At 41.8% G+C, this 27,256-nt stretch overlaps 1 protein-coding gene across 6 annotated transcripts in view; it reads left to right on the forward strand.

Moving 5' to 3' along the window:
* secisbp2l (SECIS binding protein 2-like) overlaps nucleotides 1-27,256 on the forward strand; it is a 175,455-nt gene that overhangs the window by 87,971 nt on the left and 60,228 nt on the right. For all 6 annotated transcript variants that reach the window (XM_059952513.1, XM_059952515.1, XM_059952511.1 and 3 more), the window contains 3 exons: nucleotides 1,559-1,874; nucleotides 15,097-15,214; nucleotides 25,746-25,975. In XM_059952513.1, coding sequence (XP_059808496.1) covers nucleotides 1,559-1,874; nucleotides 15,097-15,214; nucleotides 25,746-25,975 — 664 coding nt within the window. The remainder of the gene's footprint in view (nucleotides 1-1,558; nucleotides 1,875-15,096; nucleotides 15,215-25,745; nucleotides 25,976-27,256) is intronic.

Genomic DNA, 27,256 nt, shown 5'->3' on the forward strand with positions numbered 1-27,256 from the left:
TTAAACAAAGGGGCTTCCCTTCTTCCGCCATCAACTCTGCTCTCAATCGCATCTCTCCCATTTCCCGCACATCTGCCCTCACCCCACCCTCCCGCCACCCCACTCGGGATAGGGTTCCCCTTGTCCTCACCTACCACCTCACCAGCCTCCAGGTCCAACGTATAATTCTTCATAACTTCCACCACCTCCAACAGGATCCCACTACCAAGCACATCTTTCCCTCCCCCCCCCCCTTCTGCTTTCCGTAGAGATCGCTCCCTACACGACTCCCTTGTCCACTCGTCCCCCCCATTCCTTCTCACCAATCTCTCTCCTGGTACTTATCCTTGTACGAGCAACAAGTGCTACACCTGCCCTTACACTTCCTCCCTCACCACCATTCAGGGCCCCAGATAGTCCTTACAGGTGAGGCGACACTTCACCTGTGAGTTGGCTGGTGTGGTATACTGCGTCCGGTGCTCCCAGTGTGGCCTTCTATATATTGGTGAGACCTGACGCAGACTGGGAGACCATTTTGCTGAACACCTATGCTCTGTCTGCCAGAGAAAGCTGGATCTCCCAGTGGCCACACATTTTAATTCCACATCCCATTCCCATTCTGATATGTCGATCCATAGCCTCCTCTACTATCAAAATGAATCCAAACTCAGGTTGGAAGAACAACGGCTGGGTAGCCTCCAACCCGATGGCATGAACATCGACTTCCCTAACTTCCATTAATGCCCTTCCTCCCCTTCTTACCCCATCCCTGACATATTGTTTTTTTCCTCTCTCACTGCCCATTGCTCTGCCTGTTCTCCATCTCCCTCTTGTGCTCCCCCCCCCCATTTCTTTCTCCTGAGGCTTCCCGTCCCATAATCCTTTCCCTTTTCCAGCACTTAGCTTCATCCCACCCCCTCCGGTCTTCTATCATTTCGCTTTTCCCCCTCCCCCAACTACTTTCAAATCTCTTACTATCTCTCCTTTCAGTTAGTCCTGATGAAGGGTCTCAGACCGAAACGTCGACAGTGCTTCTCCTTATAGATGCTGCCTGGCCTGCTGTGTTCCACCAGCATTTTGTGTATGTTGTTTGAATTTCCAGCATCTGCAGATTTCCTTGTGTTTCCCGTTTGTTTGTTCTTTGTGAGTGGAAACTGGAGCAGTAGGAAATGAACATAACAGGAATCCATACAATAACAGAGAGGTCATTGCTTTACCCAAATTCTAGAGTTTTTGAGGCAGCTGTACTGGTCTTGCACTTGGGGATGAACCAATAGCTGTTTGGTAATTGTAGTTTCATGAAGTTATTGTAAAATTATATACTTTGCTGAAACAATTCACTGAACACTAGGCAGAAGTGGGGTTAAAAAGCAAACGAGGAAACCTGCAGATGTTGGAAATTCAAGCAACACAAAGTGCTGATGGAGCACAGCAGGCCATGCAGCATCTGTAGGGAGAAGCACTGTCGACGTTTCAGACGGAGACCCTTCATCAGGACTCGCATTAGTCAGAAGTGGGGTGGGCTGATTGGAGAAGTCTTCTCAGATATTTATAAACTTCTAATGTTTTTTTTTGACAGGCAGTTGCCTGTGTATAATGGTGATATTCGATGGCCTCAAGCAAATCCAAGCTCAACAGGATCATACTTTGCTTATCCAATATTGCCAACTCCACAGCCTCCTGTTTCTACGGATTATGCTTACTATCAGTTCATGCCAGCACCATGTACACCAATGATGGGGTTTTATCCTTTTCCAACTCCATATGCGGCATCGTTCCAGCCAACCAATATGGTGAATTCAGTATCTGAATGTAGTGAAAGATCTGTACCTGCTGGACCTGTCTGCCCAACTACAACTCAAAGAAGCAGAGTCAACAGAGGGTCTTTGCCAAAGGTAGGGATGTGCAACATTTCTAGCTTTTAATATTTACTGAGTCTTAATCATATTAATTGTTCCATTTCAAAATAGTGTGGGTTTATTCTAAAAGATTTGATTTCTTTGTTGAAAGACTTGTTGTGACACAATGTTTTGAAGATCTTGTTGTTGTTGACTTGTATAACTGAGCACTGTATCTGCAGTAATGCAGCTCTCCAGAGGATGGAAATATCCCAGGTGCTAGAAATCACCAAGAATTCAATAAATGCTGGAAACACTGCAGATAAGGCACCTAACTATGGAGAGATGAACAGAAATGACATTCGTACATGGTGGATTGAAAAACAAAGAAACTAAATTGCAGGGAGGGAGAGGGCTGGAGAGAATGGAGGGATCATGTTGAAACGAGTTGTCTAGATAACTGGCAAAGTTTTAAATAATTGTTGTAAGGGGGAAAATAGAAGCAATGAAAGAAGTTAACACAAAGGTACAGGCATATTTGTGGAGACTTTGTTCATCTCAGTACCACCCTTCTGTCAACATCAGTTCATTCCATCTGCCGTGCTGATTTCAATTTTTGCTTCAATAGAAATGTTTTCTGTCTGGGTTCAAAGCAACAGTGATGCTGGAAAGTTTGTGAACCCTGAAGAATTCTATGATTGATGAAGGCCAATGCACTGTATTCCTCCTTAACCACAGAGTCAACCTGCACAGCGGCTTTGAGTGTCCTATGGACTCAGACCCCAAGATCCCTCTGATCTTCCACACTGCCAAGAGTCTTACCATTAATACTATATTTTGCCATCATATTTGACCAACAAAAATGAACCACCTCACACTTTTCTGGGTTGAACTCCATCTGCCACTTCTCAGCCCATTTCTGCATCCTATCGATGTCCTGCTGTAACCTCTGACAGCCCCACAACACCCCCAACCTTTGTGTCATCAGCAAATTTACTAACCCATCCCTCCACTTTCTCATCCAGGTCAATTATAAAAAGCATAAAGAGAAGGGGTCTCAGAACAGATACCTGAGGCACACCACTGTTTACCGATCTCCTTGTAGAATATGACTATCTGCACCCACTCTTTGCCTTAGGTTGGCAAGCCAGTTCTGGATCCATAAAGCAATGTCCCCTTGGATCCCATGCCACCTTACTTTCTCAATAAGCCTTGCATGGGGTACCTTGTCAAATGCCTTGCTGAAATCTATATGCTCTACTGAATCTGACATCTACTGCTCTACTTTCATCAATGTGTTTAGTCACGTCCTCAAAAAATTCAATCAGGCTCGTAAGGCATGACCTGCCTTTGACAAAGCCATGCTGACTGTTGCTGATCATATTATGCTTCTCCAAATGTTCATAAATCATGCCTCTCAGGATCTTAGTGAAGTAAGATTAGTGAGATTTATAGTTTTCATTATTATATTTTACAATGTGTGACTGCAAACAATAAATTTCACAATATATGGCAGTGATATTCATCTGGACTCTGAACTTCCTTTTCATGACCTTTTACTAATTTCCACCCTGCTCTTCCCCATTGTCCCTCTTAGACTTTCCTTTTTCTTGTGATCTTGGTCTGGAATATGGTAATAACCTGAGCGCAACAACTTCCAAAGCTATCTCAACCATAACTTCTTTATTCAGATTCTGTACTCGCAGTTTCTCTATTGCATCTGCTGTGATGATTTCCATACCAGAACATTTAAGATGTATTCCTATTTCCTTTATTGTTAATGGGGTTCTCACTCTCACTCTGTATGATTCCTGCATTTGTCCTCATCCCCTCTCCAAACCTAAAAAAAGATAGAAGTTTCTCTTGTCTTTGAGCCATTTGTTGATTGTGTGTCGTGTCATATGACGTGTGTCTTTCCATGATTGTTCTTGGCAAATTTTTCTCAGAATTGGCTTGCCGTTGCCTTCTGGGCAGTGTCTTTACAAGATGGGTGATCCCAGCCATTGTCAATACTCTTCAGAGATTGTCTGGCTGGTATCAGTGGCTGCGTACCTACCACTTGCTCCCGTGGCTTCAAGTGACCCTGATCGAGGTTTGGCGGGGAGGGGGGGGTGATGAGATGGGCTTATGCAGGTGATATACCTTGCACAAGGGTAACCTGCAGGCCAACAGAGAGAAGGAATGCCTTACACCACCTTTTGCAGGTATGTATCACCACTTTACCACCCAAACAGACTATTCACCATAATTTCTGCTGAACTGAATGAGATTCCATAACTAGACATGCAGATTGTGCATTCCAAAAGGACTGATCTGTTTCTAGCACCCCAGTATATCTTCCATCTCCACCTTTCTCGCTGAACGATTTGTAATACCTGTCCATTTACCTCATTCCTTACTATCTTCCTGGATGGTTCGTATTTCCCGATAAAGCAACAGAATAACTGGCTCAGTATTTATAATATGGTCATTATGTTTTTTTTTTAAAAAAAGAGATTCCCACTTTGCACAATTCATTGACATGAATGGCTGGGGAGGCCTCGTCATTAAGTATATTTAAAGCAGGAGTTGATGAGTTCTTGATTAGTCAGGGAATCAAAGGTTATGGGAGAAGGCCTAAGAATGGGGTTGAAAGGAATAATAAATCAGCCATTAAGGAACGGCAGAGCTGACTCAATAGCACTAGTGGCCTGATCTTGTGGTCACTCTTTGGTGGAAACAATGTAATCCTTAGATTCCCTTTCAATATTTTGTTCTTTCCCTAAATTTGTGTTCTCCCATTTTATTTACCTTGAAGGGGGCAAGTTACCTTCTGGTCTATATTCATTACTTTGAATACTTCAACCATGATCTCTCCTTGTAACTGAAATACTCCATTCCAGGCAACATACTGTGAATCTTCTCTGCACCTGCTCTACCCTATCCTATAGTGTAGTAACCAATACTGGTTTAGTGTTGAATTTTTTTTTTAAATCAGTTAATTTTCCTTTTTGTTTTCATGTCAAATGTGTTTGCACTTGTTTGTTTCAATTTATTTAACTTTCCTGTTCAGGCTCTGAATGTTTGCTTCTGAATCAATAATTATCTTTGGTCTGTACCCTCTCACAGACATAACCTCTGCATTTTTCTTTGCTCCATTCTACTTGAGTTGACACCCTTAACCTGACGCATTGGCTCTTTTGTTTCCTTGTTCTGCTGTGTGCTTATTAGCATTGTGTGGAATCAAGACAATAAAAATACGTGCTTTAGGTGATGAATGAACAAAGGTGGAATACATTAAAAATCCTTGTATATAACTCTTTTCCCTTTTCCATCCCAGCAATTGAATTTGTGTAAATGCTGATTAAAAATGACAAGGACACAGTTCCATTAGAAACTTGTTTCTAATAAAATAATTTGATATACATATTACATTTGTGATTATCGTGGCTTGTTAACATCACTTGAGATTTGTAGTCAGCCAGCCATGATAAAGATATTGAACTGACGTTTCTATTGGATTGAGAATGAGTAACCATAATTTAATAATTCTAACAAATTTTCTCAAAATTGTATCATTTTACTTGTTATGATACGGCAACAATGAATATAGAATTGAGACAGGTTTTCTATAAACAAAGAAACATTTATTTGAACTCAGCTCAACAACTAATGAAAAGTAAACAAACGACTAACTTAACCGGAAGTTAACTGCTATACGGCAACACAAACAGTTCTTAAAGTGATAAATGCGAACACAGTTCTTGAAAGTGGTAAATGCAAAAGTCCAAATGATTTACACAGTCAATTAGGTGAGACTTTCCTGAAGGATTTATGACGAAGGAAATAAAAACGGTTTTAAGGAACTGATCTTTTCCTCGGTGAACAACGCTGCGCCCAGCCCTTTCTGCTTTCACAATGCAGGGGCTATCTCAGATGCAGGTTACTACCTTCTGAACGAGGATTCAATAAGATCGATCCTGTATTACTGCTGATGACACCAACATTACTCGATCCTTCGGGTTCCTGCACTTCGGTAAATCTTCACTCTCCAGCTGAATTGCAAAGGTAGAAACCAAATCACAGCTGGCAGTGGTTTTAAAAACTGCCAGCACAACTTACAATAGAAAGTAAAACTCCACTTTAAAACGAAACTGCGTCATGAGACGAATACGCAGCATAACAGAGTAACTGACGAATCAAACAACAAACTGACCTGCATCGAAGCAAGGCTTTGCCGTTTTATACCTGTGGGAACAGGCCATCACATGACCTCTCACTGGCAGGGAAAAAAAAAATGTGACCTCACTGGCAGGAAATTACATCACCCCACCATCACAAGACCACTACATCATGCTCACCAGATACTCAATTATATCATGGTTATAAGACAGTTACAAGATACCGACGGGGTATGTAACATACTAAGTAGTGCAATTTACCTCCTCCCCACCTCCTTGCTTTAACTTCTCATCTTTTTTCCCCAGTCCTAATGAAGGGTTGGCCTGAAATGTCGACTGTCTGGCCTGCTGAGTTCATCCAGGGGAGAGAGAGAGAGAGAGAGAGAGAGAGAGAGAGAGAGATCTCCCCCCACACTTTTTCCCATCACTTTACTAAAAAACGATAAGAGAAAATCTGCAAATCCTGGATATCCAAGCAATTCGCACAAAATGCTGGAGGAACTCAGCACGCCAAGCAGCAACCGTGCAAAAAGCAGTCGACATTTTGGGTCAAGACCCTTTGGTAGGACTGCAGAAAAGAACATAAGTAGATTTAAAAGTTGGGGGGAAAGGGAGAGAGAAACACAAGGTTTAGGTGAAACCAGGAGGGGGAGGGATGGAGTAAAGAGCTGGGAAGTTAATTGGTGAAAGATATACAGGGCTGAAGAATTGAGAGAAAGGGATGGTGTTTTTACAAGTAACAGGGCTGGAGGAGGTATTAACCATATAACAATTACAGCATGGAAATAAGCCATCTCGGCCCTCATAGTCCGTGCTGAACGCTTATTCTCACCTAGTCCCATAACCCTCCATTCCTTTCCTGTCCATATACCTATCCAATTTTACTTTAAATGACAATACCGAACCTGCCTCTACCACTTCTACTGGAAGCTCATTCCACACAACTACCCCCTCATGTTACCCCTAAACTTTTGCCCCCAACTCTCAAATCATGTCCTCTTGTTTGAATCTCCCCTACTCTCAATGGAAAAATCCTATCCACGTTGACTCTATCTATCCCTCTCATAATTTTAAATACCTCTATCAAGTCCCCCCTCAACCTTCTACGCTCCAAAGAATAAAGACCTAACTTGTTTAACCTTTTCCTGTAACTTAGGTGCTGAAACCCAGGTAACATTCTAGTAAATCTTCTCTGTACTCTCTATTTTGTTGCCATCGTTCCTATAATTCGGTGACCAGAACTGTACACAATACTCCAAATTTGGCCTTACCAATGCCTTATACAATTTTAACATTACATCCCAACTCCTATACTCAGTGCTCTGATTTATAAAGGCCAGCATACCAAAAGCTTTCTTCACACCCTATCCACATGAGATTCCACTTTCAGGGAACTATACACCATTATTCCTAGATCACTCTGTTCCACTGCATTCTTCATTTACCATGTATGTCCTATTTGGATTATTCCTACCAAAATGTAACACCTCACATTTATCAGCAGTAAACTCCATCTGCCATTGTTCAGCCCACTCTTCTAACTGGCCTAAATCTCTCTGCAAACTTTGAAAACCTACTTCATTATCCACAACGCCACCTACCTTAGTATCATCTGCATACTTACTAATCCAATTTACCACCCCATCATCCAGATCATTAATGTATATGACAAACAACATTGGACCCAGTACAGATCCCTGAGGCACACCACTAGTCACCGGCCTCCAACCTGACAAAGAGTTATCCACCACTACTCTCTGGCATCTCCCATCCAGCCACTGCTGAATCCATTTTACTACTTCAATATTAATACCTAACAATTGAACTTCCTACCTGGTATTCTCCAGGTAGCTGTGAGAGTCCGTGGGTTAAGCTGTCTTCTGAGATGGAGACAGTGAGATTCAGAAAGGGGAGAGAGGTGTTGGAAATGGACCAGCTAAGTTTGAGGACAGGGTGGAAGTTGGAGGGAAAGTTGATGAAGTCAATGAGCTCCACATGGGTGCAGGAAGCAGCAGCAATGCTGTTGTCAGTGTAGCATAGGGAAAATGGGGGGGGACAGAGAACAGTGCAGGCTTGGAACATACACTGTTTCACATAGCTGACAAAAAGGCAGGCACAGCTGGGACCCATGTGAGTGCCCATGGCTACACCTTTTGTTTGAAGGAAATGGAAGGAGCCAAAGGAGAAATTATTGAGAGTGAGGCCAAGTTCCAGTGGACGGAAGAGAGTGGTGGTGGAGGGGAACTGGTTGGGTCTGGTATCCAGAAAGAAACAGGCCTTCCTGGTGGGGATGGAAGTGTATAGGGACTGGATATGTATCCATAGTGAGAAAAAAATGGTGAGGGTCAGGAAACTTGACATTATTGAAAGATCAAGAGCGTGTGAGGTATCATGGATGTCGGTGGGAAGGGACTGAACTGGGGGGGATAAAACAAAGTTGAGGTATGCAGTTATGAGTTCAGTGGGACAGGAAGAAGCTGAAACAATGTGTCTACCTGGACAAGCAGCATTGTGGATCTTGGGTAGGAGGTTGAAATGGGAGGTGAAGGCTGTTGAAACTATGAGGTTGGTGGCAGTGGATGGAGATGGCCAGAGCTAATAAGGTCAGTGATGGTGTAGAAGACAATGGCCTGGTGTTCTTTAGTGGGATCCTGTTCAAGCAGGTGTGTGAGAGTTGTCTCTGGGCCTCAGCAAGGCAGCAGTCAGTCTGTCAGTCTACTACATCCCCCACTTTATCTGCGGGTTTGACAGTGATGTTACAGTTAGTGTGGAGGGAATGGAGAGCACAGCATTCAGTAGGATTGAGGTCAGAATTGGGGAGTGGAGTGCTGAAGTCAAAACAATTGACGTCTCATCAGCAGTTGGGACTGAAAAAGTCCAGAGCAGATGATAGACCAGTGTGGGGTGTCCAGGAAGAGGGCTGAAGACGGGAGAAGGGGTAATCGGTATGGGGTGGAAACTCCTTGCTAAAGAAGTAAACTGAGAGACAGAAACAGTGGAAATAGGGTTCAGTGTCATGGTGGGCAACAAGGCATTATGTTTATGTCCATCTTGTAGCATTTATTTGTCATCACTCTGGGAAATGTTAACTATTTTCCTTAGATTTTGAGAAGAAAAATAGCTCAAATGGTTCTATTGCATGTTCTTGAGTGAGTTAGAAAAATGAGAAAAATTACATGGCTTCTATAAGTACATAGGTGGACATCTCAAATTATCAACAAATACCTAACTTCCATTTGCAACAGGCCAAAATGACTGTGCTTCCATTTATGTTTTGCATACATTGTTCAAAAGCTACTTCATCTTTTTGTCCCCAGTTGTTCACTTGCTATGTAATAGTTTGTAAGTACTCAAATGTCTTGTTTATTCGTCTATGAACTTTTGACAAAGTTATCTGATCAAGAAACAAAACACCATGCCAATTCTAAGCCTTTCTTGCCATATGGAACATAGAACATTACAGAACAGCACAGGCCTTTTAGCTCATAATCTTGTACTGACTTTTTAATCTACACTAAGATCTCCTACATAGCCCTCCATTTTCCAATCATTCACTTCTCTACCAGCACTCCCAGCAGGGCATTTCACTACCAAGTGCTCTGTTTTAAAAAAAATACATCTCTGACATCTCTCTCCCCCCCCCCCCCCCCCAAGACTGTCCTCCAATATGACCTTTGGGTGGAGGGGAGTCTCTGGCTCTCCACTCAGTCTATGCCTTTATCAAGTCATCTCTTATCCTTTGTTCCTCATCTCAAATAATAAAGAGGCCTCTCAGCCTCAATCTTGTACCTTCTCCTTGTATTCTTCATGCTCTGACCAATAAAGAACTTCTCCCTTAAATATAAACACTTAGCCTCCCTAGCTACCTGTGGCAAAGAATTCCAGATTCATCAGTCTCTGGCTAAAGAAATTTCTCCTCCATTCTAAAAGGACTTTCCCTCTATTCTGAGGCTGTGTCCTCTGGTCTTAGATTCTCCCAGCACAGGAAACATCCTCTCCACATCCACTTGATCAATTTCTTTCACCATTCGATAGGTTTCAATGAGGTCACCCCTCATTCTTAATTCCAGTGAATGTAGGCCTAGAACCATCAAACACTCTTCGTATAACAAACCATTCAAGTCAAGTCAACTTTTATTGTCATTTCGACCATAACTGCAGTGCCTAGTAAAAATGAGACAGTTTTTCGGGACCATGGTGTTACATGACACAATACAAAAAACTAGACTGAACTACGTAATAAAAAAAGCAACACAGAGAAAGCTACACTAGACTACAGATCTACACTGGACTGCATAAAGTGCACAAAAATCTTGGAATCATTTTCGTGAATCTCAGTTGAACATTCTCCAATTTCAGCACATCCTTTCTAAGATAAGGGGCCCATAATGGCTCCCAAGTGAAGCCTCACCAGTACTTTATAAAGTCTCAACATTACATCCTTGCTTTTATATTCTAGTCCTCTTAAAATGGATGCTGACAGTTCATTTGCCTTCCTCACCAGACTCAAACTTCACAAGGACTTTCAAGTCTCTTTGCGCTTCAGTTTTTAGTATTTTCTCTCCATTTAGAAAATTGTCAAACTTTTGATTTCTTCTACCAAAGTGCATGACCATACACTTCCTGACACTATTCTATCTGCCATTTCTTTGTCCATTCTCCTCATCTAAGTCCTTCTGTAGCCTCTACTTCCTCAAAACTACCTGCCCCCTGCCTATCTTCATATCATCTGCAAACTTTGCAACAAAGCCATTAATTCCATCATCCAGATAATTGACATATGACGTGAAAAGAATTGGTCCCAACACAGACCCCTGTGGAACCCCACTAATCACTGGCAGTCAACCAGAAAAGGCTCCCTTTATTCCCACTGTTTGCCTCCTGTCAATCAACCACTGCTTTATCCATGCTAGAATCTTTTTTGTAATACCATGAACTCATAGCTTTGTTAAGCAGCTTCATATGTGGCACCTAATCAAAGGTCTTCTGAAAATCCAAGGACACAGCGTTAACCAGTTTCCCTTTTGTCTATCCTGCTTATTATTATTTCTTCAAAGAATTTCAACACATTTATCAGGCAAGATTTTTCGCTTGAGGAAACCATGCTGATTGTGGCCTATTTTATCATGTGCCTCCAAGTATCCTTAACAATTGACTCCAACGTCTTCCCAACTGCTGAGGTCAGACTAAAAGGCCTATAGTTTTTTTTCCTTCTGCCTCCCTCCACAATCCAGTGATTCTTGAAAGATCAAGCCTCTGGATCTCTTCAGGCACCTTTTCAGAACTCTGGCGTGTACACCCTCTAGTCCAGGTAACTTATCTACCTTCAGATTCAGTTTCCCAGGAACCTTTTCTCTAATAATGGTAACTTCACACACTTCATGACCCCTGGTACCTGGAACTTCCACCACACAGCTAATGTCTTCCACAGTGAAGACTGATGCAAAATACAAATTCAGTTCATCCACCATCTCGATGTTTCCCATGACTACCTGTCCAGCATGGTTTTCCAGTGGTTTGGTGTCCATTATGTTTCTGAACAGACTTCTGGTTTCCACTTTAATATTATTGGCTGGCTTACTTTTGTTTTACATCTTTACCTTAATGACTTGTAGTTGCTCACTGGTTTTTAAAAGCTTCCTAATCCTCTAACTTCCCACTAGTTTTTGCCCCCTCTTTGGCTTTTATGTTGGCTTTGATTTCTCTCATTAGCCAGAGTTGTGTCATCTTCCCATCAGAGTTCTTCCTTGGGATGTATATATCCTGTGCCTTTTGAATTGCTTCCAGAAATCTCCGCCATCATCCTGCCAGTGTTTGTTTCCAATCAATTCTGGCCAACACCTCTCTCATGCCTCTGAGATTCCCTTTACCCATTCTAATACTTAACATTATAATTCAAGCAGAGTGGTGAGTGCATGGAATATACTGCCAGCAAAAATGCTAGAGGCGGATACAGTAAGGCCTCTTAAGAGTCTCCGATAATATATGGAGCTCAGAAAAATAGAGGGCTATGCGGTAGAGAAATTCTCGGTAGCTTCTAAAGTAGGTTACATTGTCCGCACAACATTGTGGACCAAAAGAGCCTGTAATGTACTGTAGATTTTCTATGTTTTAATACTGATGCATCTGACTTTAGCTTCTGCTCAAATTTCAAGGTGAATCACTTTCCCACAAGGGTTCTTTAATGCTAAGCTCTTTAATCAATTTTGGTTCATTGCATAACACCCAATCCAAAATAGCTGATCTTCTAGTGAGCTCAACCATGAGCTGCTCTTAAAGAAAACCATCTTGTAGGCACTACAGAGATTCCCCTTCCTGGAATCCACTACCAACCTGATTTTCCTAATCTATCTGACTAATATAACATTGCCCTTTTGGCATGCATTTTCTATCTCTTGTTATAACTTGTTGGCCACGTCCTTACTACCGTTTGGGGATCTGTATACAACTTCCATAAGGGGCTTTTTACCTTTGCAGTTTCTTAGCTCTATTCACAATGGTTCAACACCTTCTGACCCTATGTCACCTCTTCTAATGATTTAATTTCATTTTTTACCAACAGAGCAATACCACTCCTTATGCCTTCCTGCTTGTCCTTTTAGTAGTGTGTATCCTTGGACATTAAGCTCCCAACTATAATATTTCGGCCATGATGCAGTGATGCCTCCAACATCATATCTGCCAATCTGCAACTGTTCTGCAAATTCATCTACCTTATTCCGTATACAGCGTGCATTCACGCCCAACACCTTTTAGTCCTGTATTCACCCTTAAAGTAAAAATGTATAAAGTAAAATGGCAGGATACTTGGTAGAGTGGAGGAGCAGAGGGATCTGGGGGTACATGTCCACAGATCCCTGAAAGTTGCCTCACAGGCAGATAGGGTAGTTAAGAAAGCTTATGGGGTATTAGTTTTCATAAGTTGAGGGATAGGGTTTAAGAGACGCGATGTAATGATACAGTGCTATTAAACTCTGGTTAGGCCACACTTGGAGTACTGTGTCCAGTTCTGGTCGCCTCACTATAGGAAGGATGTGGAAGCACTGGAAAGGGTACAGAGGAGATTTACCAGGATGCTGCCTGGTTCAGAGACTATGGATTATGATCAGAGAATAAGGGAGCTAGGGCTTTACACTTTGGAGAGGAGGATGATGAGAGGAGACATGATAAAGGTGTACAAGATATTAAGAAGAATAGACAGTGGACAGTGCCCTCTTCCCCAGGGCACCACTGCTCAGTACAAGAGGACATGGCTTTAAGGTAAGGGGAGGGAAGTTCAAGGGGGATATTAAAGGAAGGTTTTTCACACAGAGTGGTTGGTGTGTGGAATGCACTGCCTGAGTCAGTAGTGGAGGCAGATACACTAGAGAAGTTTGAGAGACTACTAGGCAGGAATATGGAGGGATTATATAGGAGGCAGGGTTTGAGGGTTGGCACAACATTGTGGGCTGAAGGGCTTGTAATGTGCTGTATGTTCTTAATTTTGTCTACCTTTTACATTGCAACTCATCCTGTTGACTGCAATTTTGCCCTTTCAACAGCCTCTCCTCACTACACATTTCCTCTGTTTGTAAATCAGCTACCTCATCTTCAGCACTAGTATCCGCCTTTCCAACAATACCTTGCATTGAAATATAAGTAGTTCGGGACTCTAGTCGCACCATGCTCGATCTTTTGATTCTTAACTTTGAGGTCTTCCTAAATCTGCCTCCACAATCTCTCCACTAATTATTCTGGCACTTTGGTTCCCATCACCCTGCAACACTAGTTTAAAACCCACCGTGCAACATTAACTGACCTTCCTGTCAGAATATTTGTCCACTGCCAGTTTGAGTGCAAACTGTCTGTTCTGTACAGGTCCCACCTTCCCTGGAAGTAAGCCCAATGATCCAAATATCTTATGCCCTCCTTCCTATACAAACTCCTTAGCCACATTTACTCCCCAAAACATGAAAAACAGCCATTCCTGCTCTTGTGACGGTCAAGTCTCTGTAATGGCCACTATATAATATTTTCATTCCTGTTCTCTAAATTCACCACCCTTGTTCCTGATACTTGAATGAAAATGGACACATTTCAGTCAACCTTCCTACAGACTGCAATTTTGCCTTGCTGTTCCATCTCTCTTTTCATACTATATTTACCTGCATGCTAACAGCCTCATCCTCTGATCTATCTGTCTGATTCCCATTGACCTGCAAACCAATTTAAATCCTCCCTGCTAGAACATTGGTCCCTTTCAAGTTCAGATGTAACCTGTTCTTTATGTGCAGTTAATACCTTTCCAGAAGAAATTGCCCCTCCACATCAATTCCTCAGCCACACATACATCTGCCAAATCATGCGATACTAGCCCTGACACATGGCATAGGCACAGGCAGCAATGCAGAAAAAAAACTATCCTTGAGGTCCTTTTTGCTTCCTACCTAACTCCCAATAACTCTTTAGAACTCCATTATTTTTTCTACCTATATCATTAGTGTCAAGATAATACCACAAATTCTGGCTGCTCATTTTCTCCCTTTAAAATGGTGTAGACTCGATCTGAGATGCTGCTGACCCTGGCAACTTCAGAGGCAACATACCATCTGGGTGTCTCAGGTCCACAGAATTTCATGTCTATGCCCTTGTTATTGAATTCCTTATTACCAATGCTCTCTTCTCTTTCTTCTTCCCCACCCCACTTTCAAGCCAGAGAGCCTGGCTCAATACATGTCCCTGCCCAGCCCACTCCATTCAAACCTCACTCATTTTCATTGAGCTTTACCAAATGTCTAACGACCTGTGATATCTCAAGCCTGCTGCAGAGTTTTGAAAGGCTCTGCTTGTATTTTTAGTTGTATGTGTAGTTTTACACAAGGCCAAAATGATGTATATTAAACATATACACCATTATAGTTTTTGCATCCCTCCCTTAATTTTGGATATTACCATTTGTAGGATTCTACTTCAAATCCATCTGAGGTGATCTCATCTTTGATAGATTTCAGATTCTAACTAGCTTTGTCCTAAACTGTGTAATTTAGACACTTGAATAATAAAATTATTGTTGGGTAGCTAAATGATTGTCTTTCTACTTACAAAGATGCCAATACTTCCCATTTCTTGTATTTGTATAGATTTTGCGAACCAGCAAACCTCTGGTTAGAAGTGTGGCTGTTCAGAAGGAAAGCAGTGCCTCCGGTCCTGAAAATAGATCAAAAATTGTTTTGCTGGTTGACGCCAGCCAGCAGACAGGTACTGTCTAGTTATTATAATTTCAAACAAAATCTTATTATCTCTAGAATACCAGGCTCTAAGCAAATTTAACCAAATTGAAATTTCCTTCAAGTGTTCTTGCTTTGAATTGCAGTAATGATAACAGAATTTAGGCTTTGTTAAAGTAGAAGTTATTTTGTTTTTGATTTATTTGGATTGCATCAAAATGCCTTTATCCTGGATACTGTTGTAAATCTGTTTATGGAGGGCAGCTTTTTCCAATGTGTAGCTAATTTTGAATGAAACTTTAAGTTTTGGTAGTATGTTTAACAGAACATTAAAGACAGGGTCTTTTTGGTCTTGAGTGTAAATGCTATTAATACAGTTTTAATATTTTTAATACTATATAATGGTCTTTTAGAATCTCATAAAGTAACCTGAATTGGACTTTGATTCCAAGAATCCCCATGCAATGAAGTTGGTTGGAATCGGAGTAGCGATCAGCACCACCCTTCACCGCTGCTTCCAACCATTTACCAAGATATCATGTATATCGAACTAAGTTTTGATTTAAACATTGCTATTTAGCTGTTAGTACAGTATTTCAAGTTACATTTTGTTTGCCAGGTATTATAAATGACATTACCAAATCAAACTGTAGAACATACTGGTGTGTTAGTGTATTTCTGATATAGTCTAGCAGTAATATACATCTGTTAAATTATCAATTATGATTTTAGTTACAATTCCATAAATTCATTTGTCAAATTGTTTCTTTTTGCTAATAAATGCATGAAATACTCTGTGCAGATTTGCACATAAGACCATAAGACTTAGGAGGAGAATTAGGCCATTCAGCCCATCGAATATGCTCCACCATTTCATCACGGCTGATCCTAGATCCCGCCGAACCCCATACACCTGCCTTTTCGCCATATCCTTTGATGCCCTGACTGATCAGGAAACGATCAACTTCCGCCTTAAATATACGCACAGACTTTGCCTCCACTGCAGTCTGTGACAGAGTATTCCAGATTCACTACTCTCTAGCAAAAAAAAATTCCTCCTTACCTCTGTTCTAAGAGGTCACTTCTCAATTTTGAAGCTGTGCCCTCAAGTTCTGGATACCTTACCATAGGAAAAATCTTCTCCACATCCACTTTATCTCATCCTTTCAACACTCAGTAGGTTGCAATGAGATCCCCCCCACATTCTTCTAAATTCCAGCGTTGCCAAGCGCTCATCCTATGTTAAACTACTGATTCCCAGAATCATCCTCGTGAGCCTCTTCTGGACTCTCTCCAATGACAAAAGTTCAAAGTTCCAAAAGTACAAGTTAATGTGTACAGTATACATCCTGAAATGCTCTACTGGGCATTTTTTTAGGCTGGAGCAGATGGGCATAGGGAAACAGATCCTGGAAAGATGTAATAATAAGAGTTGTCGTGATGGGAGATTTTAATTTCCCAAATATCGATTAAACCCCAAGAGCAAGGGGTTTAGATGGGGTGGAGTTTGCTAGGTGTGTTCAGGAAGGTTTCTTGACACAATACGTAGATAAGCCTACAAGAGGAGAGCCTGTACTTGATCAGGTATTGGGAAATGAGCCTGGTCAGGTGTCCAGTCTCTCAGTGGAGAGCATTTTGGAGATAGTGATCAGAATTGTATCTCCTTTACAATAGCGTAGGAGAGAGATAGCAACAGACAAGTTAGAAAAGCATTTTATTGGAGTAAAGGGAATTGAAAGCTTAAATTGGACACAGATGTTCTCAGGGAAAGGTACGGAAGAAATGCTCAGGGGATATTTGTGTGGAATTCTGAATAGGTACGTTCCAATGATACAGGGAGGTTATGGTAGGGTACAGAAACTGTGGTGTACAAGGGCTGTAGTAAATCTAGTCAAACTTACAATAAGTTCAGAGAGCTAGGTAATGTTAGAGATCTAACATTAGATTATAAGGCTAACAGGAGCTTAAGAAGGAAATTAGGAGAGCAAGAAGGGGCCATGGCAGACAGGATTAAGAAAAACCCCAAGGCATTCTACAATTATCTGAAAAGCAAGAGGATGAAAGAATGATGAAAGAGGATGAAAGACATGAAAGAATAGGACCAATCAAATGTGATAGTGGGAAAGTGTGTATGGAACCAGAGGAAATAGCAGAGGTACTTTGCTCCAGTATTCACTATGGAAAAGTCGCAGCAAGAGGCGGAGAGGGAAGAGGTAAAAGAAGCTAGGAGAGAAGCTGTTTGTTTTTAACTGATCGTGGCAAAGAGGCTAGACTGCGCAAGCGCGTGAGGCAGCGGGAGAATTTAAAAAGCGAGCAGAGGCTGAGTATGAGCTTCACTCCAGGTGAGGTAAGGCTGGGTAAGCTCCTTTAATTAATCTAATTAGATTAGGAGTAGGTAATGGAGGCAGCAGTTAGGGCAGTCGAGTGCTCCGTTTGCAGTATGTGGGAAGTCAGGGCGAGCATAGCTGTCCCTGATACTACACCTGCAAAAGGTGCATCCAGCTGCAGCTCCTGACAAACCATGTTAGGGAACTGGAGCTGGATGAACTTTGGATCATTTGGGAGGCAGAGGCAGAAATAGACAGGAGCCATAGTCAGGAGACAGGTAGTTGGATGACTGTCAGGAGAGGGAAGGGAGTAGACGGGAAGAGCAGAGCACCCCTGAGGCCGTTCCCATCAATAATAAGTATACTGTTTTGTATACTGTTGGTGGGGATGACCTACCAGGGACAAGTTACAGTGGTTGTGTCTCTGGCACCGACACTGGACCCTGTTGTGATGGAAATGAGAAAGGTTCTTTGGGTCTCAAGGCAAGAGCTCTGGACACAGTTTTAACAAAAAAGCTTGGGAGCAACACAAGTAGCTACAGTACAAATGCACTTAGAATAGAGGAGTGTGGGAAAAGTTGGGTCTACAGTACAATACAATAGTATGGGAACGGAGTATAGGTACACATACAAGCGGGAAAAGTAACTACAATACTTGCCGCCCCCCCCCCCCCCCCTTGGCTTTGGGCAAGCACGGCTCTTTGCTAAAGGGACAATAATAAACGCTCCCACAATCCTATTCAGTGCACACCTTACCTGGAGTGAAGCAGGGTGCTCATTCGAGGATGGCAAAAGAGAGCAAGCCAAGCACATGTAGCACCTTTTATAGGTCAGGGGGCCAACGGCTTGGTGCTAGACAGATTAATCCAATTAAGGTGGCAAATGGTTAGGTGTGCATTGATTAGTTGGGAGGGGCGAAATGTTGACTGGCTGGTGGTGTGACCTCCGACCAGGTGAGGAAAGTGCTGTCACGGGACAGGCACAGCACTCTGGTTACAGACCCTCAGCCCAGAAGGGAAGGAGGGAAAAGAGGAGAGCAGTAATGATAGGGGATTCGATAGTTGGGGGACAGATAGGAGGTTCTGTGGAAGAGATTGAAAATCCTGGATGGTCTGTTGCCTCCCTGGTGCCAGGGTCTGCGATATCTCGGATTGAGTTCTCAGTATTCTCAAGAGGGAGGGTGAGCAGCCAGATGTCGTGGTCCGTGTAGGAACCAATGACGTGGGTAGGAAGAGTGAGGAGGTCCTGAAAGGCGAGTTTCGGGAGCTAAGTGCCAAGTTAAAGGACAGGACCTCCAGGATAACTATCTCAGGATTGCTACCAGTGCCATGTGCAGGTGGGTTTAGAAATAGTAAGATAGTGCAGATCAACACGTGGCTGAAGACATGGTGCAGGAGGGAGGGCTTCAGATTTATAGATAATTGAGCAGTTTTCCAGGGAAGGTGGGACCCGTTCCAGCAGGACAGTTTACATCTGAACTGGAGGGGGACAAATATTCTTGCAGGTAGGTATGCTAGAGAGGCTCCAGTGGATTTAAACTAGATACGAGAGGGGAGGGGAACCAGAGTGTAGGAACAGATATATGGGAGAAGGAAGAGAAAGAAGACAGTAAAGTTTTTTGTACTGTTAGAGATAAACAGAGAGGAAGAGGTGGAAAAATTTTTAAATGCATTTACTTTAATGCTAGGAGCATTGTAAGAAAGGTGGATGAGCTTAGGGTTCAATCTAATGAGATCGATACCTGGAAATATGATGTTGTAGCTATTAGTGAAACATGGTTGCAGGAGGGGTGTGATTGGCAACTAAATATTCCTGGATTTCAGTGCTTCAGGTGATATAGAATCGGAGGGACAAGAGGGGGAGGTGTTGCTTTGCTTGTCAGAGAAAATATTACAGCAGTGCTCAGGCAGGATAGATTAGAGGGCTCGTCTAGGGAGGCTATTTGAGTGGAATTGAGGAATGGGAAAGCTGTAGTAACACTTATAGGGGTGTATTATAGACTACCTAATGGGGAGCGAGAAGTGGAGGAGCAAATTTGCAAGGAGATAACAGATATTTGTAGTAAGCACAGGGTTGTGATTGTGGGAAATTTTAATTTTCCACACATAGCCTGGGAAGCCCATACTGTAAAAGGGATGGATGGTTTGGAGTTTGTAAAATGTGTGCAGGATATTTTTTTGCAGCAATACATAGAGGAACTGACTAGAGAAGGGGCAGTATTGGATATCCTGTTAGGGAATGAGATAGGTCAGGTGACGGAGGTATGTGTTGGGGAGTACTTTGGGTCCAGTGATCACAATGCCATTAGTTTCAATATAATTATGGAGAAGGATAGGATTGGACCCAGGATTGAGATTTTTGATTGGAGAAGGGTTAACTTTCAGGAGATGTGAAAGGATTTAGGAGTGGATTGGGACAATTTATTTTATGGGAAGGATGTAATAGAGAAATGGAGGTCATTTAAAGGTGAAATTTTGAGGGTACAGAATCTTTATGTTCCTGTTAGGTTGAAAGGAAAGGTTAAAAGTTTGAGAGAGCCATGGTTTTCAAGGGATATTGGAAACTTGGTTAGGAAAAAGAGAGATATCTACAAGAAATATAGGCAGCATGGAGTAAATGAGCTGCTCGAAGAATATAAAAAAATGTAAGAAGAATCTTAAGAAAGAAATTAGAAAAGCTAAAAGAAGATGCAAGGTTGCTTTGGCAAGTAAGGTGAAAACAAATCTGAAGGGTTTCTACAGTTATATTAATAGTAAAAGGATAGTGAGGGATAAAATTAGTGCCTTAGCGAATCAGAGTGGACAGCTATGTGTGGAGCCGAAAGAGATGGGGGAGATTTTGAACAATTTTTCTTCGGTATTAACTAAGGAGAAGGATATTGAATTCTGTAAGATAAAGGAAACAAGTAGGGAAGTTATGTAAACTATGACAATTAAAGAGGAAGTACTGGCGTTTTTAAGGAATATAAAAGTGGATAAATCTCCAGGTCCTGATAGGATATTCCCTAGGACCTTGAGGGAGGTTAGTGTAGAAATAGCAAGGGCTCTGTCAGAAATATTTCAAATGTCATTAGAAACGGGGATGGTGCCGGAGGATTGGCGTATTGCTCATGTGGTTCCATTGTTTAAAAAGGGTTCTAAGAGTAAACCTATCAATTATAGGCCTGTCAGTTTGATGTCAGTGGTGGGTAAATTAATGGAAGGTATTCTTAGGGATGGTATATATAATTATCTGTACAGACAGGGTCTGATTAGGAACAGTCAACATGGATTTGTGCATGGAAGGTCATGTTTGACAAATCTTATTGAAAATTTTGAAGAGATTATGAGGAAAGTTGACGGGGGTAAAGCAGTGGATGTTGTCTATATGGACTTCAGTAAAGCCTTTGAGAGTAAGGGAGATTCAAACAAGAGGACATGAGTTGAGAGTTGGGCAAAAGTTTAAGGGTAACACGAGGAGGAATTTCTTTACTCAGAGAGTGGTAGCTGTGTGGAACGAGCTTCCAGTAGAAGTGGTAGAGGCAGGTTCGGTATTGTCATTTAAAGTAAAATCGGATAGGTATATGGACAGGAAAGGAATGGAGGGTTATGGGCTGAGTGCAGGGCAAGTAGGACTAGGTGAGAGTAAGTGTTCGGCATGGACTAGAAGGGCCGAGATGGCCTTTTTCTGTGCTGTAATTGATATATGGTTATATGAAAAGGATCTTGGTGATTGTAGTGCTGACTTGCAGCGGACTGAAAAGCTCGAGCAAGTAGATATTAAGAAAGGATGTGCTGGAGCTTTTGGAAAGCATCAAGTTGGATAAGTCACCGAGACCGGATGTGATGTACCCCAGGCTACTGTGGGAGGCAAGGGAGGGGATTGCTGAGCCTCTAGCAATGATCATTGTATCATCAATGGGGACAGGAGAGGTTCCAGAGGATTGGAGGTTTGTAGATGTTGTTCCCTTACTCAAGAAAGGGAGTAGAGATAGCCCAGGAAATTATAGACCAGTGACTCTTACCTCAGTGGTTGGTAAGTTGATGAAGAAGATCCTGAGAGGCAGTATTTATGGACATTTGGAGAGGCATAATATGATTAGGAATAGTCAGCATGGCTTTGGCAAAGGCAGTTCATGTATTATGAGCCTGATTGAATTTTTTGAGAATGGGACTAAACACATTGATGGAGGTAGCACAGTAGATGTATATGTATTTCAGCAAGGCAATTGATAAGGTACCCCATGCAAGACTTATTGAGAAAGTAAGGAGGCATGGGATCCAAGGGGACATTGCTTTGTGGATCCAGAATTGGCTTGCCCACAGAAAGCAAAAAGTGGTTGTTGGTAGGTCATATACTGCATGGAGGTCAGTGACCAATGGTGTCCCTCAAGAATATGTTCTGGGACCCTTATTCTTCATGATTTTTATAAATGACCTGGATGACGAAATGGAGGAATGGGGTAGTAAGTTTGCTGATGACACAAATGTTGGGGGTGTTGTGGATAGTGTGGAGGGCTGTCAGAGGTTACATAAGGACATTGATAGGATGCAAAACTGGGCTGAGAATTGGCAGATAGAGTTCAACCCAGGTAAGTATGAAGTGGTTCATTTTGGTAGGTCAAATATGATGGTAGAAAATATTACTTGGCAGTGTGGTGGATCAGAGGGATCTTGGGGTCGGAGTCAATAGGATGCTCAAAGCTGCTGTGACATAGGAGATTTACAAGGATGTTGCTGGGTTGGGAGCAAGCCTTATGAAAGCAGGTTGAGTGAACTCGGCCTTTTCTCCTTGGAGTGACAGAGGATGGGAGGTGACCTGATTGAGGTGTATAAGATGATGAGAGGCATTGATTGTGTGGATTGTCAGAGGCTTTTTCCCCAGGGCTGAAATGGCTGCCACAAGAGGGCACAGGTTTAAGGTGCTTGGAAGTAGGTTCTGAGGAGATGTCAGGTAAGTTTTTTACTCAGAGTCGTGAGTGCGTGGAATGGGCTGCCAGTAATGGTTGTGGAGGCGAATATGATAGATTCTTTTAAGAGAATCCTGGATAGGTGGGCCGAAGGGCCTGCATTGTGCTGTAGGTTTTCTATGTTTCTAACATTGCATTTGTTGTCTTTACCACAGGCTCAATCTGTAAATTGATCTTCTGGGAGTCTTGCACGAGAACTCCTCAGTCCCTCTTCACCTGATGTTTGAAACTTCTCCACATTTAGATAATAGTCTGCATTATTGTTCCTTTTACCAAAATTGCATTATCATGCATTTCCCAACACTGTATTTCATCAGCCACTTTTTTGCCCATTTTTCTAATTTTTCTAAGTCCTGCTGCAATCGCATTGCTTCCTCAGCACCACCCACCCTTCCACCTATCTTTGAATCATCTGCAGACTTTGCCTTAAAGCCATTAATTCCATTATCTGAATCATTGATAAACAATATGAAAAGCAGCGGTCCCAATACTGACCCCTGAGGAGCATCAATCTTCACTGGCTGCTAACCAGAAAATGCCCCCTTTTATTCTTGCTTGCTGCCTCCTGCCTATCAGTCATTCCGCCCATCCATGCTTCTATCTTAAACTGTAAAGCCATAGGATTTTACCTTGTTCAGCAACCTCGTGTTACACCTTATCAAATGGCTTCTGAAAATCCAGATAATTGACATCCACTGCCTCTCCTTAGTCCACTTTGTCTTTTACCTCCTCAAAGAACTCTTAACAGATTTGTCAGACAAAAGCCATGCTGACTTTGACGTATTTTGTCATGCATCTCCAAGTACCTCGAAACCTCATCCTTAATGTAGACTCCAACACTTTCCCAACCACTGAGGTTAGGGTAACTGGGTTATAATTAACTTTCTTTTGCCTTCCTCCCTCTTCAACTAGAGTGACAGTTGCAATCTTCCAGTCCTCAATGGCCATGCTAGAATCAAATGCTTCTTGAAAGATCATGACCAATGCATCAGTTATCTCTTCAGCATCCTCTCTCAGGACTCTGGGATGTAGTCCATCTGGTCCAGGTGACTTATCCACTTTCAGCCCTTTCAGTTTGCCTAGCACTTTTTCCTTTTGTAAGAGCAATGGCACTCACTCCTGCTCCCTAACACTCATGGACCTCTGGCAGACTGCTAGTGTCTTCCACAGTGAAGACTGATGCAAAGCACCTATTAAGTTCATTTGCTAGTTCTTTACCCCCACTACTACCTCACCAACATCATTTTCCAATGGTCCTCCATGTTACTCATTATATAACTGGAATAAAAACGTTTGGTATCCTGCTTTGTATTATTGGCTCATCTGCCCTATATTTCATCTTTTCCCTTATAATTTCCTTAGTTTCCTTTTGGTGGATTTTAAAAGCTTCCCACTCACTTCTGCTCACTATATACCCTTCCCATGGTTTTTATGCAGTCCTTCACATCCTTTGTCAGTTTTTTTTATTTGTGGAATCTTAAATAAATTCATTGAGGGGTATTTGGAGGTTTATTGTGTAAGTCTTAGTGGAAGAACAAACCTTATTGTCAGTGCTGAATTAAGACAAATGTGCATTCATCCTTCCCAAGTATAGTTTTAGGTCCACAAGATGTGAGCAGAATTAGACCATTCATCTATCGACTCTGCACCACCATTTCATCATGGCTGACTTTTAATTCCTCTCAACTGCATTTTCCTGCATTCTCTCTTTAGCATCCTGACCTTCAACCTCCACTTTAAATATATACTGCCCAATCCAGGACTAAAGGTGTTAATATTTGACCGTGCACTGTATACCGAATAAAGTAGGTGATCTTGTGGCACAGTTACAAATTGGCAGGTATGACCTTGAGGGTATCACTGAATCATGGCTAAAAGAAGATTGTAACTGAGAGCTTAACATCCAAGGATGCATATTGTATCAAAAGGATAGAGAGGTCAGCAGTGGGGCTGGCATGGCTCTGTTGGTAAATAAATAAATAGAAAGTCATTACTTATGGTCAGAAGGTGCTGTATCATTATGAGTAGAGCTAAGGAACTCCAAGGATAAAAAAAAATTCCTATTAGGAGTTACATACAGAGCCCCAAACAGTGGTCAGGATATGGTGTACAAATTACAACAGGAGATTGAAAATTCATTTCGAAAGTGCAATGTTACAATAGTCATGGGGGATTTCAATATGCAGATAGATTGGGAAAATCAGGTCGGTGCTGGATCCCAAGAGGGGGAATTTCTAGAGTGCCTACAAGATGGCCTTTTCGACCAGCTCATGATTGAGCCTGCTTGAGGATCAGCTGTTCTGGATTGGATGTTGTGTAATGAACCAGATTGATTGGAGAGCTTAAAGTAAAAGACCTCTTGGGAGAAGACGTTTCATATGGTAGGGGAGTCTCGGATAAGAGAGACAGCCTCAGGATAGAGAGGCACCCTTTTAGATGAAGATGAGGAATTTCTTTAGCCAGAAAGTGGTATCTCTGTAGAATTTGTTGCCACAGGCAGCTGTGGAGGCCAGGTCATTGGGGATATTTCTGGCAGAGGTTGATAGAGATTAGTCAGGGCATGTAGGGATACAAGGACAAGGCAGGAGATTGGGGCCGAGAGGCAAAATGGATCAGCCATGATAAAATGACAGAGTGGACTTGATGGGCCACATTGCCTCCATAGCCTTCTGTGGCAATGAATTTCACAGATTCACTACCTTCCGACTAAATAAATTCTTCCTTATCTCAGTTCTAAATGGACGTCCCTCTATTCTGAGACTGGGTCCTCGGGTTCTCCACTATAGGAAACATCCTCTCCACATGCACTCTATCTAGGTCTTTCAACATTTGTTAAGTTTCAGTACGATTTCCCCCACTACCACCGTTCTTCAAAACTCCAGTGAGTAGAGGCCCAGAGGCATCAAATGCTCCATGTATGTTAACACTTTCATTTCCAGTACCATTCTTGTGAACCTCTTCTGGACCCTCTTCAATGCCAACACATCTTTTCTTAGATAAGGGGCACAAGACTGCTCACAATACTCCAATTGTGGTCTGATGAATGCCTTATAAAGCCTTGATTTTATATTTTAGTCCTCTCGAACTGAATGTTGACATTGCATTTGTCTTCATTACCACCAACTCGACCTGCAAGTTAATCTTTAAGGAATCTTACACGAGGACTCACAAATCCCTTTGTGTGTGTAATAAATGCTATTGGAATTGTAGCATTTGATAGTTATAATTTATATCTTAATTATTTACAGTTAAATATGTTTTTTTTTATTTCGTTCTGTCGTTCAAAGACTTCCCTGGAGATGTAGCTAATAAGTCTCTCTCTGAGAGGGCCAGCCCCTTGCTCTGGAAATCTAAAGTCAGAAGAAGAAGAGCATCTCACCCTGCTGCTGAGTCTTCAAGTGAGCAAGGAGCGAGTGAAGCTGATATTGACAGTGATAGTGGCTATTGCAGTCCCAAGCACAGTCACAGTCAGACTACAACAGCTACAACTCAGAATACAGAAGGCAACAACGTTAAAGTATGTCAATCTATATTGTTATATTGTTAGTCAAAATGAACATACATTGAAATGTGCTAGAGTAGAAAGTGCTAATAACAGTTTGTATCACATGCTTGATGGATCAAAAAGATGAAAAATTGAGGAATTGCATTTTGATTTTCTTAATACTATTTTGGTATGACTGGTTACATTTCTTGATATGACTTTACAAAACATAGCAATGTAATATTACAGTATTATAATATTGCAATATAATTCTATATTAATTATATAATTACATGAAATGTGAAATAGCAACTAAGGGGGGAATAAGTGGTGCTAAAGCTTTTGTGTTCAATAAGACATCAAAAGTTTGCTGGAGAAAAGACTAAAGGTTGAATGGGGGAAAATAGTAAATTCCATTTATACTTGTTCCATTGATGTGATAATTGTGATATATTCTATATCTTTATCTTGTAAAGTGACCAAGTATTCCATGGAAGCTTATGAAACAGAATTTGACATGGATCTGTTTAGTTCTGATCTTTGTTCAAAGTGGGGTGTTTAAAAGTGTTTAGAGAGAACATCTTCAGAGCTTGGTACCTGGCACATGGTCTACAGCAAAATGGTCAAGAAACCTAAAGGAATGTTGATAGCTCAGTTTGTAGAGTTAAAGGACATTTAAGGATGAGATGGCGAGTGGTTGGAGAGATTTGAAAATAAAAATGTGAAAATTTAAAATTGATTCACCATAGTCAGTGTTGGGGGATACAAGGGGATAATGGGTGGGGTGGGCAAGTTCAGACATAGATACTGGAGGTTAAATAACTTCCATTTTACAGAAGTAGAAAACATGAAAAATAGTTCTGGTATATAAAGGATGGAACTTTGTTCCCAAGAGAACTGGAAGAAACTTCTGCTTGTTCAGCAGTGGAACAGTACAATACTCCAGAGGAAGGTTGAGGTGGAGTTGGTTGTTTTCTGTATGTGGAAACTGATGCACAGCTTTTGAATAACAATGTAAAGGCTTTACATTGAAAGGAGATAGGAGAGGGCTGAAGATACTTGAGATATCAAAGATAAGGATGCAAGAATGGTCAAAGTAGGATTTGAGTTTGGGAACAAAAAAACTAAGTGAGGCAAAAAGGTGAAAAGGCTCAGGTCGATTGTGGTCAAAACTCACCAGATAAAATTGTAATTGAATAAATAGGAGGTTTTCTGTAACTTAGAACATTAACCATTGGACAGGCCATTTGGCCCATGATATTGTTTGTACCTTGAAGCGATTTATACTAAATGTTATCCTCTTCCTGTATCATC

The sequence above is a fragment of the Hypanus sabinus genome, chromosome 28 (genome assembly GCF_030144855.1).
Source record: "Hypanus sabinus isolate sHypSab1 chromosome 28, sHypSab1.hap1, whole genome shotgun sequence".
Lineage (NCBI taxonomy): Eukaryota > Metazoa > Chordata > Chondrichthyes > Myliobatiformes > Dasyatidae > Hypanus > Hypanus sabinus.